This window comes from Pipistrellus kuhlii, unplaced genomic scaffold (assembly GCF_014108245.1).
Source record: "Pipistrellus kuhlii isolate mPipKuh1 unplaced genomic scaffold, mPipKuh1.p scaffold_m20_p_21, whole genome shotgun sequence".
NCBI classification, from domain to species: domain Eukaryota; kingdom Metazoa; phylum Chordata; class Mammalia; order Chiroptera; family Vespertilionidae; genus Pipistrellus; species Pipistrellus kuhlii.
In genome coordinates this window covers 9,046,787-9,060,261 of record NW_023425520.1, presented here as the reverse complement: position 1 = coordinate 9,060,261, position 13,475 = coordinate 9,046,787, and the positions used below count along the sequence as shown (strand labels likewise).

The 13,475-nt window shown below is 50.3% G+C and overlaps 1 protein-coding gene and 1 non-coding gene across 8 annotated transcripts in view; one reads left to right on the top strand and one right to left on the bottom strand.

Annotated features, from left to right (window-relative positions):
* The window catches only part of ZNF496 (zinc finger protein 496), a 34,620-nt gene extending 22,291 nt beyond the window's left edge, over positions 1 to 12,329 (bottom strand). The window contains exons 1-6 of one of the 7 annotated variants that reach the window (XM_045585953.1): positions 12,186 to 12,329; positions 11,782 to 11,972; positions 10,291 to 10,392; positions 9,535 to 9,961; positions 8,768 to 8,951; positions 5,504 to 5,580 (exon numbers count right to left, since the gene is read on the bottom strand). In XM_045585953.1, the coding sequence (XP_045441909.1) occupies positions 5,504 to 5,580; positions 8,768 to 8,951; positions 9,535 to 9,924 (651 nt within the window). In that variant the 5' untranslated portion in view covers positions 9,925 to 9,961; positions 10,291 to 10,392; positions 11,782 to 11,972; positions 12,186 to 12,329. Of the gene's footprint in view, positions 1 to 5,503; positions 5,581 to 8,767; positions 8,952 to 9,534; positions 9,962 to 10,290; positions 10,393 to 10,800; positions 10,825 to 11,540; positions 11,648 to 11,781; positions 11,973 to 12,185 lie in introns of those variants that run through there. The other 6 variants (XM_045585956.1, XM_045585955.1, XM_045585958.1 and 3 more) reach the window with 6 other exon arrangements.
* On the top strand, positions 271 to 400 carry LOC118726208. The gene has a single exon (XR_004990238.1). It is a non-coding gene; the product is annotated as a small nucleolar RNA SNORA33 (small nucleolar RNA).
* Positions 12,330 to 13,475: the final 1,146 nt, after the last annotated feature.

The window sequence follows — 13,475 nt, the reverse complement described above, 5'->3', positions numbered from 1 at the left end:
TGGTGAAGGCCCGGGAGGGGTGGGTGTGGGGTGGAGAGAGTTAATGGGGAAAAAAGGGGAAGACATCTGTAATACACTCAACAACAGAGATTAAAAAAAAAAAAAAAAAAAAAGGACAAAAGTCATAGAGACCTTTCATGGCGAGGATATCGATTACAGATGAGCACATGAAAAGATGTCCAACTTCATCAGCCATTAGAGAATTCAAATTTAAGTCCATAGGAGCAATCAGTATGCATCTATCAGAATGGCTAAAATAAAAAATGGTGAAAGCCAGCCAATGAGTCTGCTTACCTGAATGTGTTTCTACAGAAATTTAGATAAAGCTGGCAATAGTAAAGCCATGTTACGAGCCTTAAAGACATTGAAGTCATTAAGGTCCTTGAAAATGGCAATAAAAAAATCTATTAATTAATTAAAAAACAGTGACATCATCTAATGTTGGCAAGGATGTGGGGAATATAGTGGAAATGTAAAATGGTACAGTCGCGCTGGAAAAAGGTACCAGACAGCCCAACAATTGCATACCAGGGCAGGTGTTCCCAGAGAAATGAAGACTGATGTTCACACAAAACCTGTACACAAATGTTTACAGCAGCGTTATGCAAAATGCCCTAAACCAGAAACCACCCAGATCTCCTTCAGCAGGTGGATGGTTCAACAAACTGTGGTACATCCATACAGTGGGGTCTTTCCTCAGCCACAAGAACAGAACGGATGACTGACACATGCAAAACACTTGTTGAAGCTCCACAGAATTATGCTGATTGAAAACCATCCCCTGCAAGATTGGTATAATATCTGGAAATTAATAAACATTATACACCAAATAAACAAAATGAAGGATAAAAGCCACATGTTTATATCAATAGACACAGAAAAAGGCCTGGACAGCATGGCTTAGTTGATTGAGTGTCAACTTATGAACCAGGAGGTCAAGGTTAAATTTCCAGTCGGAGCATATGTCTGGGTTGCTGGCTTGATCCCCAGTGTAGGGGGCATGCAGGAGGCAGCAGATCAATGATTGTCTGTCTCTCATCATTGATGTTTCTATTTCTATTTCTCCCTCTCTAAAATTAATAAAAATATATTTTTTAAAAATAGATGCAGAAAAGAAAATAGATGCAGAAAAAGCATTTGATAAAATAGAGCACCCATTTATGTAAAAACTCCCTACAAAGTGGAAATACAGGGAATATACCTCAATGTAATAAAGGCCATATATGACAGACCCACAGCCAAAATCATACTCAATGGCAAAAACTATAAGTGTTTCCCTTAATATGAATGTCCCCTTTTAAAAAAATATATTTTATTGATTTTTTACAGAGAGGAAGAGAGAGGAATAGAGTTAGAAACATCGATGAGAGAGAAACATCGATCAGCTGCCTCTTGCACACCTCCCACTGGGGATGTGCCCACAACCAAGGTCATGCCCTTCACCGGAATCGAACCTGGGACCTTTCAGTCTGCAGACCGACGCTCTATCCATTAAGCCAAACCGGTTTCGGCTGGATGTCCACTTTTACCACTCTTATTCAACATGGTACTGGAAATCCTAACCATATCAATCAGACAAGAAGAAATAAAAGACATCCAAATTAGAAAGAGAGAAGAGCCGGGACGGGTTTGGCTCAGTGGATAGAGCGTTGGCCTGCGGACTGAAAGGTCCCAGGTTCGATTCCGGGCAAGGGCGTGTACCTTGGTTGCGGACACATCCCAGTAGGGGGTGTGCAAGAGGCAGCTGATCGATGATTCTCTCTCATCGATATTTCTAGCTCTCTCTCCCTCTCTTTTCCTCTCTGTGAAAAATCAATAAAATATATTTTTTTTTTAAAAAAGAAAGAAGAAAAACACATTATTTGCAGATGATATGATACTGAATAAAGAGAATCCTAACTATTCCACCAAAAAACTATCAGAACTGACCAATGAATTCAGTAAAGTAATAGGATACAAAATTAATATCCAGAAATCAGTTGCTTTTTTTTTCATCACCAAAAAGTATGTATTCATGCCCTGACCAGTTTGGCTCAGTGGGTAAAGCATCAGCCTGCAGACTGAAGCGTCATAAGTTCGATTCTGGTCAAGGGCATGTACCTTGGTTTCGGGCACATCCCCAGTATAGGGAGTGTGCAGGGGCAGCTGACCATTGTTTCTCTCTCATTGATGTTTCTAGCTCTCTATCCCTCTCCCTTCCTCTCTGTAAGAAATCATTGCAGAATTGCTGAGCCATGTACAAATTCCTCAGTTGCAATAATAAATTATCAGAGAGGGAAACTAAGAAAACAATATCATTCACAACTGCTTAAAAATAAAATAAAATAAAATACCAAGGAATAATTTTAACCAAAGAAGTAAAAGACCTGTACTCAGAAAATTATAAGACACTGAAGAAAAACTGAAGATACAAATAAGTAGAAGCATATACCATACCATGTTCATGAATAGAAAGAATTAACATATAATTAAAATGTCCATACTACCAAAAGCAATGTATAGATTCAATGCAATTCTTACCAATATATCAATAGTATGTTTCATAGTACTAGAACAAATATTCCAAAAATGTATAGGGAACCACAAAAGATCCCAAATAGCAATAGCAATCTTGAGGAAAAAAGAAGCTGGAGAAATCACACTACTTGATATCAAGCTCTATTACAAGGCCATAGTAATCAAAACAGCATGGTACTGGCACAAAAATAGACATATAGATCAAGGGAACATAATAGAGATCCCCAAATTAACACACCTTTGGGTCAATATTTGACAAAGGAGCCTGGCTGGCGTGGCTCAGTGGTTGAGCACTGTTGGTAGGAATGCAGATTGGTGCAGCCCTATGGAAAACATTAAAAATGGAACTGCCTTATGACCCAGTGATTCCACTACTTTGAGGAATTTAAAAGAAGAAACACAACACATTAATTCAACAGAATATTTGTACCCCTATGTTCATTGCAATGTTATTTACAATAGCCAAGATTTGCAACTGTTCATCAATAGATGGGTGGATAAAAAGAGCTGTGGTACATTTACATAATGGAATACTACTTGGCTCTTGGCTGTAAAAAAAAAAAGGAAATCTTACCCTTTGCGACAGCATAGATGTACCTGAAGAACATTATGTAGTAAGTTAAATATGCCAATGAGAGAAAGACAAATACCATATGATTTCACTCACACGTGGAATCTAATGAACAAAATGAACTAACAAGCATAATAGAGAACTTACAGACAGAGAGCCAGCTGACAGCAGGGGAGGGGGAGTTCTGGAGGGTGTTTGTTTGAATATTAGGTGGAGGGATTGGGCAAAAAAAAAAAGAGAGAAAAACTAAAAAACTTATGGACAGGGACAATAGTGTGGTGACTGAGGAGGGATAAATGGTGATGGAGCCTTGTCTTGGGTGGTGAACACACAATAGTGTACAGATGATGTGTTGTAGAATTGTGCACCTGAAACCCTGCATAATTTTGTTAACCAGCGTTACCCCAATAAATTTTTTAAAAAGTCCACACCCACATGTAACATACTGTATGAACCCACTTACTTACTAGTAATGTTCTTAAACAACACTATCCGATGGTTATCAGAGACCAAGGAGAGGCTGGAGTGAGAGCACTGGGTGTGGCCGAAAAGGCAATAGGAAGGATGCTTCTGAAAGCGAACGTTCTGTATTCTGTGTGTATTGATGTCACTATGCACCTTATGACATTGCATCTACCAGCTTGTAACACTGTATTGCATTGTATCTGTTATTTCTTACATCTGAGGTGAATCTATGATTACCTAAGACAAATAAATAAATAAATGCACCTAAAAATAAAAAAATGCACCCATATTCATAGCAACATTATTCAGTGGCCAGAAGGTGGAAGCAACCTAAGTGTCCATCAAAGAATGAAATGCCCTGGCCGGTGTGGCTCAGTTGGCTGGGCAGCGTCCTGTACACCAAAAAGCTTGCTGGTTAGATTCCTGGTCAGAAATGTCAGGGTTATGAGGCCAAGTCCCAGTAGGGGGCCTGCAAGGGGCAGTGAATCAACGTCACCCTCTAACAATGTGTCACCCTCTAACAATGTTTCTCTCTCTCCCTTCCTTTCTCTCTAAAAATCAGTAAAAATATTTTATTTTAAAAAGAATGAATGGATAAGCACAATGGATCATATACAGTACACGCCACAAAATATCATTTAGCCTTCACGAAGGAGAAAATTCTGACACATGCTACATCATGGATGAGCCTTAGGACATTACATCGAGTGAAGTAAACCAGACTCAAAAGGCTCCACATATGTGTGCTCTCTAGAGTGAGTGGGATGGTGGGTGCCAGGGCCAGAAGTATGCGGGAATGGGGAATCATTACTGAATGGGTAAGGAGTTTCAGTTTGGAAAGATGAAAAAATTCTGGAGATTGGTTGGGATATACTTAAGATTACTGAACATTTAAAAACACCACTGTACATTAAAAATGGTTAGAATTGTAAATTTTGTTGTATGTATTTTACAATTAAAAAAAAAAAGCCCTAAAGAATAAGCCCTTCAGGATGGTGACTTAGTGCATTGGGCAGAAACAATCTCCCACGGAGTGATCAAGAGCACTGATTGATCAGAATCTGTCTCTTCTGCTCACTGTGGCATCTACAGGGACCTGGTTAAATCCAAAGGTGAACAACCGACACTCAACACATACTATATTCACAGCATCACTTTGCAAGTTGTACTGGTCACAGCTATCAGCACATGCTGCGTTCTGGGAACAGACAACCCCCTCACTCCACATGCCCAGCCAATTCCCTCTCGTCCTGATCCGAACCCCCTCCCACGTTTAAAGTCCTGCTACATGGATGTGCAGAGAACAAACTGTCTACTGTCCTCCAGAGAGTCTTCCTTCCATCTGCTGAGAACCAGTAACAGCAGCGTTCAACCCCTTTCAGCATCAACATTGTTCTTGTAATAACTGAATTTCAGGTCAGCCAAAGGAAAGGGTTCATTAGGGAAACTAAGGGGGTGTGGTCAGAAACCACAGCCCCAGGCAGAACCTGGGATGGAAAGGGGTGAGTGAAGACACCTGCCAGACCAAAAACAGCCCCCCCCCCCCCCCCCCGGGAGGACACCCCAGACAGAAGCTTTCCGTGGAAACCCCCTAACAGTCCTCCACATGACTACGCGACGGTACCAAAGATATCTATATCTTCCCTCCCCCTTTTCAATGGAGGGGACACCAAGATGCCAAGAGGAAGAGAGACGGGGACTCCAGGACGTCTGTTGTCCACACAGGCTCCCAAAGGTGACGGCACTTCCAGCAGAGTGAGCAGCCCGGACTATGGGGCAGGAGGACGGATGGGAGTCACATAAACGCACATCGGTCCTCTTACTTTTTCTAGGCTGGGCTGAACAGCCTGTGTGGCAGACAGAAAGCTGGCCGGGGTCCTGGCAAAGCTTCCCTGCAGCTGACAGAGAGGCAAAGTGGGGTTTTTTAAAGGTTCTGCAGAAGTCACTCACCAGGGGCAGCTGGAGAGAGGTCATCTGCTGTCCATCCCTCGAGCTCACTTCCTGAAGGAGGGATGGGTCCTGAGGAACTGAAAGAGATGAGAAAAGGGTGCCTCTTTTCTTACCTGGGAGGATTACAAAACAATGCAGAGAAAAAACTTCGGGCAAACTACAAGATTTGTGACTTTGCTTTCAAACACAACAAGGGGGACTTTGACAAGGAATGCCTGGGCCACCGAGTCGCAATGTAACTCCCCACAGATGCAGGGGCTTCGACTTCATGATCCGAAATATGGGGAAAACAGAGGTTAGAGCGCTGAGTCAAGGCATCAGTAAGAGCTGCCGGCAATGAAGATAACTGTGGGGCTCCAGGATCACAGAAATGTCTGCACCTGAAGTTTATAAACTGTAAACTCCAGAAGACTGTCCCCGTTAGGTTTTGTTACCCCCCCCCCCACACACACAACACCTCCCCCTTCCCAGGGGAGGAAGCACTTGTTAGGCCCACTAGAAAGTGCAAAGTGCAGCACTGGGACCACCTCCCTTAGCCTGATTTTGAGGCCTGGGGGGCAGGGGTTGGTGTTCCAACAGACTTCTCCCCCTGACTGGCAATGACACCTTGCTCAGGCTTTGTGAGCAGCGCCCCACATACCTGGCCCCAGGCCCAGGGTGCAGCCACGTGAAAATAAGTTATGTTTCAAAAGGTGCTCCTTCCACAGAGTAAGACGTGGAAAGATGCACTATCGTCTCTTGGTCTTCTGAAGGCTGATCCTGGTCACATGTTAAATCAGCCTCAGAGCTAGCACAGAAGCCAGCATCTCTCACCAGGATGCAGCAGGGAACGGTGTAACTATTTAGAACAAGGGCCCAATCAGGAGGCAGAGCAGGGGACAGCATGGCCAGCAGGGACACGGGGGTCCCCGAGGGAGGCAGTCTCCTCGCTGTGCTGGGGAAAGCGCCAGCAGGTGGTGTGGCTGTGACGGGGTTCATGCTGCTCTCTCACACCTGCCAGCTTCTGGGGGATGAATGACAGCTCCCCCCCCCTCCCTTTCCCACGGGACATGAGTACCCGGACATTTTTACAAACCACCGTGGAAAGCTTTATCCTTTAAATAAGATCTAGCGTTGTGGGAAGATTTTTCAAGATCAGGAACTACAAGGTTTTTACTGGCGGCCCATCCCAATGACAAATCACTTTAGGTCTTTAAGATCTTCATTATGGCTCCTTTGTCCACTTATTATTGCTCAGGGAAAAGGGAGGAGCTGAGCCTTTGGACCAGAATCCCATCAGTGGTAACTGGCTTGCCTCTGAACTTCCCCAAGAAGCACCAGCTTTGGCTGGGGCAGCGACTTCTGAGGGCATTCCTGCCACCCACAACCTGCATACCCCAAGCGGCCTGCACATGCACTGTTTATTTGGACTAAGGGTTGCTTCCCTTAAGCTTGTCGGTAGGCTAAATTTTGTCCCCACCAAATTCACATGTTGAAGTCCCAACCCCTATGACCTCAAAATGGGACTGTATTTGGAGATGGGGGTCTTTCAAGAGGTAATTAAGTTAACATAAAACTTTTAGGATGGGCCCTAATCCAATATGACTGATGTCCTTATAAAAAGAGATTAAACCCTGGCTGGTACACCAAAAAGTGGCAGGTTTGATGGCTGGTGTGGCTCAGTGGTTGAGCATCAATCCATGAACCAGGAGATCACAGTTTGATTCCCCGTCAGGGCACATGCTAGGGTTGGGGCTTGATCCCCAGTAGGGGGCATGGCAGGGGCCAATCAATGATTCTCTTCATTGATGTTTCTAACTCTTCTCTCTCCCCCCCTCTCTCTGAAATCAATAAAAAACATACTGAAAGAAGAAAAAAAAAAAGTGGCGGGTTTGATTCCTAGACTGGGCACACTGAGCCAGGTTGCAGGCTCAATCCCAAGTAGAGGGCATGCAGGAAGCAATCAATCAATGTTTCTCTCTCCCCATCCCTAAGATCAATTAAAAAAAAATTTTTTTAGTTAAAATTATAAATTTTATATAAAAAAGAGAGCGATTAAGACACACACAAAAGGACAAACACACGAGGTCATAGGGAGATGATGGCCATTCACACACCAAGGAGAGAGGCCCCAGTGAACCAGCCCTCCTGACACCTGGTTTTGATCTTCCAGCCTCAGAACTGGAAGTAAATGTCTGTTGTTTAAGCTGCCCCGTCTGTGGGACCTTGTTCAAACATTCCTAAAAAAACTAACATAACTATCTTGACTTTTCACCGAGGGGAGACTGAAGAGTTTCATTTATAAAGAAGTCAATATAGCTTAACCATTAAAGAAATTTAATATGCGCTTTTTTTTTTAAACTGAAAAACTTACAATGTTAAGGACTACCGTGAATCTCCAGAATATTCTCTAAGAACACTCTCTCTCCTGGCAACCTCCCTGCTTTCATCTGTTATTTGTAGCACAATGCAGCAGCAAGCCTGCCTGAAATAACCCTCACACCATAGAGGTCCTTAAGCCCAGGACAGCACAACTTCCCATAGGAGTACTTCAACTGAAAATCATGACTGCCTCAGGCCCCCTGTTTAGAATGTTAAGGGGTGTATAATCCTTTAATCCCACAAAACCCAATAAGGGTAATGATCACCTCCTTTGGATGGACCAGGAAACTGAGGCTTGCAGAGTTTAAAAGCATGGCCTGGATTATAGTGAGAGAATTCAATGTCAAGTGTACCTGGTGCCAAAACCACCTGCCTGAAGCCACCAGCACACTTTGTACAGATATTAAGACATGACTAGGTGATACTCAAGCCCCAAACCCGTTCCCTCTGAGAGTATTTCTGTATTTCCTTGCAGCATCATAAGAAGCCTGAGATCAGGGGCTGTTTAGCTGGGAAAGAGAGGTTCAGGGAGACAAGGGGATATGGTCACACTCGGCTCCTCACACAGCCCTACTGGGACAGCCAATAGTGCCCGGCTGTCCCCCCAAAAGACAAAGCCCAGAAATGCACCCTCACAGAGAGAAGATGGTGCAGCTTCAAAGAGAGCCCCTTCCAACAGGGTCTGCACTGGGAGGCAGAGGCCCCTCTGAGTGAACGGGGCACCGTGAAAAGAACAGACACCCTCAGGAAATCCTGATTCAATCACTATAGGGAGGAACTGACCTTGAAAGTTGTTTATGGCTCCTCAGGAGATAGAACTACTGAGGTCAAGAGCCACCTCTAAGGCACAAGGTGGGGTACAAAGGCCAGCCAACTCCCACCCCCCACCCCCAGACTCCCTACCTGGATCCCCGCTGAGCTGGCCTGGCAGTCGGCTTGGGAGCCCAGGGCCCTGGGGCAGGGCCACTGGCTGGGCTTCCTGGCTCTTTGCAAGGTGGCTCTGGGCCTCTGCTGGCAGCCGCTCCTGCTCCTGGTCCAGAGGGCCATCCCCATCGTCAATCACCACGGGGTCCTCACAGTGCTTGAGCTGCAATCCCAGAGAGAGCTTTTCAGAACTCATGGAGGGTCTCCAGCCAGCAAGGGCCAGAGGCTGTACAAACTCCCTCCCTTGGCCTCCTGACCATCACCTCCACAGCAGATCGCCGGAGTGAGCTCAGCCCAGGCCTTGGACAGGGCGGTAAAGGGGAAGGACTTATCTTCCTAGTTAGAGCCTTTAAGGCACATGTGTCAAACACAAGGCCCTCGGGCCAAATCCGTCCCGCCAGGCCTTGCAATGTGGCCCGCACACTCCGCTGCGTTTCCATCACAATGACAGTTTATGACTGTTCAGTAAACCATTCGGCCCGCGATTTAGGCTGGATTTTAGATTTTGGCCCCTTCTCTGATTGAGTTCGACACCCCTACTTTAAGGGAACATAATCTACTCTACTGAGAAACCAACACTCACATATACTTCACCAAAGCAGGAGTTCTAGAAAGAATTCCTCATCCCTGCTAGGGGACGGAAGAGGTGTGTGTGCGCAGAAGGGAGTGGCCCCTCTCTATCCTGCTGGCTCTTACCCTCTCCTCCCCGCAACCTCCGGCCAGCCCAGAGCAGCTGCTCCACTCACCCACTGCCAGGGTCTCCCCGGCTCCCTTTCCAGCGCCTCCACAGCCGCCACAGCCTGCTCCCCGCTCTCCGGCTCCTGGGCGCGCACCCAGCCCTGGATCTCGCGAGGCAGAATGGCCAGGAATTGCTCCAGCACCAGCAACTCCAGGATCTGCTCCTTGCTGTGCCGCTCGGGGCACAGCCAACCCCGGCACAGGTCCCAAAGGCGCTGGAGGGCCTCCCGGGGGCCCGCCGCCTCCTGGTAGCGGAACCGGCGGAAGAGGCGTCGGGACGACTCGGGGCTGGGAGGCTCGCCCTGGGGCCCAGGGCTCTCCCCCGGTGGGCTCCTCATTTTCCTGGGCTCCTCACTTTCCTTCGGAGCCAAGACTCGGGGACACAGGGCTGTGGGCATGATGGGATTTGATGGGGGTCAGCAGCAGAAGACGACCCTATTTCCAAACAGAAATCACTGGATTCAATACTCTGGTCTCTTGTAAGTAGGTGTGGAGGGTGGTGATGGGGAAAGGGACAAGGCCCGGAGACCAGCCCTTGGGAGAAGCCCTAGGACAAGTGAGGAGGGTCAGTGTGACTGGTCCTTATACAAATGGAGAGAGGGCACGGCCACCCCCCACAGCATCATTGCAGGGTCCCCTGACAGACAAGGCAGGGAGTCCGGGAGAAAAGCGGTGGCTTTCACCGTGACAAAGACATTCCGAGCATCCCAGGGCAATGGCAGGGCTACGCTCAGGAGAGAGAAGGAAGTAAGACCCCGTGGTACCTTCGGTGGCCAGATCCTCCCGGAGAAAACCCAAGAGGGCCGAGCCAGGCAGGCTGCTATCTTGGGGTTTCTGAGCCAAAGTCACCGTTCCTGCCTTGAGACCTTTACAACACAAGTTGGAAAGACAAAGACAGATGTTCCAGTTAAGAACCGTGAAGGCATGTTGAGGAGGGGAAGCCCACCCTGCTGGTGGCCTGCTGGGTCCACACAGCCAGCCCAGCCCTGACCCGCAGAGTCTACTGGGGACAAGGGTAAAGCACATGGTCGAGAAGTAGGTTGGAGCGTAGTCCCATACACCAAAGGGTGGCAGGTTCAATCCCCAGACGGGGTGTGTAGGTGAGGCAACTGATCCGTTTCTCACATCAATCTTTCTTTTTTCCTCTCTTTCTCAAATGCATCAATAAGAACATATTCTCAGATGAGCATTTAAAAAGCAACAAAAAATGGGACAAAAGTGATAATCACACCCCAGATTCCAGGAGAAAAGTAATGCTGTGTGTTTATAAATACCAGTACCGCCTGGCAGGTGTGGCTCAATGGTTGAGCATCTACCAATGAACCAGGTGGCTCATTCCCGGGTCAGGGAACAAGCCTGGTTTCAGGCTGGATCCCCAGCAGGGGGCGCGCAGGAGGCATCAGATAGATGTTTCTCTCTCATCAATATTTCTCTCTAGCTCTCCCTTCCTCTAATTAAAAAAAAAAAAAAAAAAAAAAAAAAAAAAAGAGTAAACTCCACTACTCTGATACTATGGGACCCAGAGAAAGTCCCTCCCCTTCTCTCAGGCCGTGAGACCACTGGTTAGTCAGAGGACTTCCATACCCAGATTGTATGAAGCGCCCCAGCTCAACCTTACCCCCCAACAGCTGAGGGTCCTACGGGCCCCATGTGGCACGCAGGCCCCGCTCCAATTTCACAGGAAGACCAGACGGACCGCAAAGCCACGGAATGGCAGTCAGAAAAACCAATGGAAAACAGGCTGGCAGACAAGGACTCAAGAAGTCCGGCTGGGCCCCTTAGAGCCTGCCCCATGGCCACCTTCCTGCAGTGCCCTTCCTGCATCTGGAACCAGCCCCACCACGCCGAAGTCCCTGAGCTCAGCCACGACAGGGCCTCTGGCTTCCCAGGTCGGCCCCAACCTGGGGTACCCAGGCCCTCCCCACCCCCTTGCCCTCAGCCCTCAGCCCTCAGCGTGCGCTGGGACCGGCCCTAACCAGGCCGGGGCGGTCCTCTTTGTCACCCAGGCCGGCACCTGGGGCAGGAGGCTCGGAGTGCTGCCTGCTGAATGAACCGACCTGGGATTCCCGGGCAGCGGGCGGGGCGGGGCTTACAGCAGCTGATGGAGGCGGGACCGCGCGGGCCGGCGGCGAGAAGAGGGAGGGCGTTCTAGGCCGGGGAAGCGCTTTTCCCCGCTCCCGCTCCTGCTCCCGCTCCCGCTTCCCTCCCGGCGCGCACGCACCCCCGCGCCTCCAGGGCAGAGCCCGGCTCCTCACTCGCTCGCTCGCTCACTGGGTCCGCACCTCCTCCCCGGCTCTAACTCCGATCGCTCCGGCCGCGGCGCCCGGCTCCACAGCCGCTGCTCATCCTCCCGGCGTCCTCCCCGCGGCGGGCGCTCCGCTGGGCCCGACTCCGTCCCTGGGCGGCCAAGCCCGGCTCCCGCTCATCCAGGAACGCACGGCCCCACCTGGGAGGGAAGCGGGAGAGAGGCATGCAGGCGCCTGAAAGGCGATACCGCCCCGTCTCCCCGCCCGCGGAGCCCCGGCGATGGCTCCGGGACGGGGGCGCGGGGCCGGGATGGGGGCGCGGGGATGGTCCGGGGCCGCGAGTCCGAGGAGCCCGGGGCCGGAGAGGCGGCGGGAGGGCGCCGCGCGGGCCGGAGGGGCCCGGCCGCACTCACCGCCGCGCCGCGTCCCCGCCAGCCGGCCGCGCAGGCTGGGCCGCCGCTGGAGCCGCCGGACGCGGAGGAGAGGAAAGGCCGGACCCTTCGGCTCCCTCCCCTGGGACACTTCCTGCTCCACTCTAGGACCGCGGAGGTCTCGGCGTCTCAGTGGTTCGCTCCCCGCCCCCCCTCTCCCCCCCAGGCCGAGGTGTGCGCAGGGGTGACACCCGACACCCCCAGCCCGGCCCGCGCGCCGCCCCGCCCCTCTCCTCGCGCGTCCGGGCCTCGTGGGCCCCGCCGCCCGGCCGGCCTCCCCGCGGCCCCGGCGCCGCACGCGGGGGCCCAGGACACGGCCGGCACGAGGGCGCGCAGGGCGGGAAGGCTCCCGGGCTATCCTCTCTGCTCTCCCCACTCCCGGGCCCCGGACCAGAGGATGCCCGGAAGGGCAGATGGGGGCCAAACTGCCGGCTGGAATGGGGAGAGGAAGCCGCTCCATTTAGGAATCCCTTGTGACCGCCCCCGGATGTCCAGAGCCCGTTCTCAGCCAGCTGCAGCCAGCCGCTGCCGAGGCCAGAAGGTCGAGGGAGACACAGACCCCTCCCCCACCCCCTTGGCCTCCTCCGCCTGGGGAGGTCCAGGCGTCAGTTTGCGCTTTCTGGGGGTGAAACAGATTTGCGGAGTTTCAGTGTAAGGAAGGCTGCCCACTGGAGGACAGGGCTGGGGGTGCGCGGAGGCCCCGGGAATCTCCCACCCACAGCGGGTGGGGAAGCTTGGGGCTCTTGGTTCACACGGAGCCAGAGGCGCGGAGAGAGGTTAGAAGACTTTGAAAGTGGCAGTGAAGGGCAAGCAGGAATCGGGGCCTTCGGATCCCCCAAACACTACCCTGTGCTGAGCATAGCAAGGGTCAGGAGGGGCCTTCCCGAGTCATCCTTAAGCTTCAGATTCCCCTGTTTGAGAGAAAGAGCTCCTCGGGTCTCAAACCTCTTCCCCATGAACCTCGCACCAAAGTTAAACTCTCCCACGGAACAGAAGGCAGAGAAAAGTCTCCATGTACCAGAGTCACTGGAATGCAGACACCTCTGCTTTCTGTCAGACACTCTTAACTTCCTTCCTTCTATCCTTCCTTCCTTCCTTCCTTCCTTCCTTCCTTCCTTCCTTCCTTCCTTCCTTCCTCCTCCCTCCCTCCCTCCCTCCCTCCCTCCTTCCTTCCTTCCTTCCTTCCTTCCTTCCTTCCTTCCTTCCTTCCTTCCTTCCTTCCTTCCTTCCTTTTTTCTTTCCTATATTTTTATTGATTTCAGAGAGGAAGGG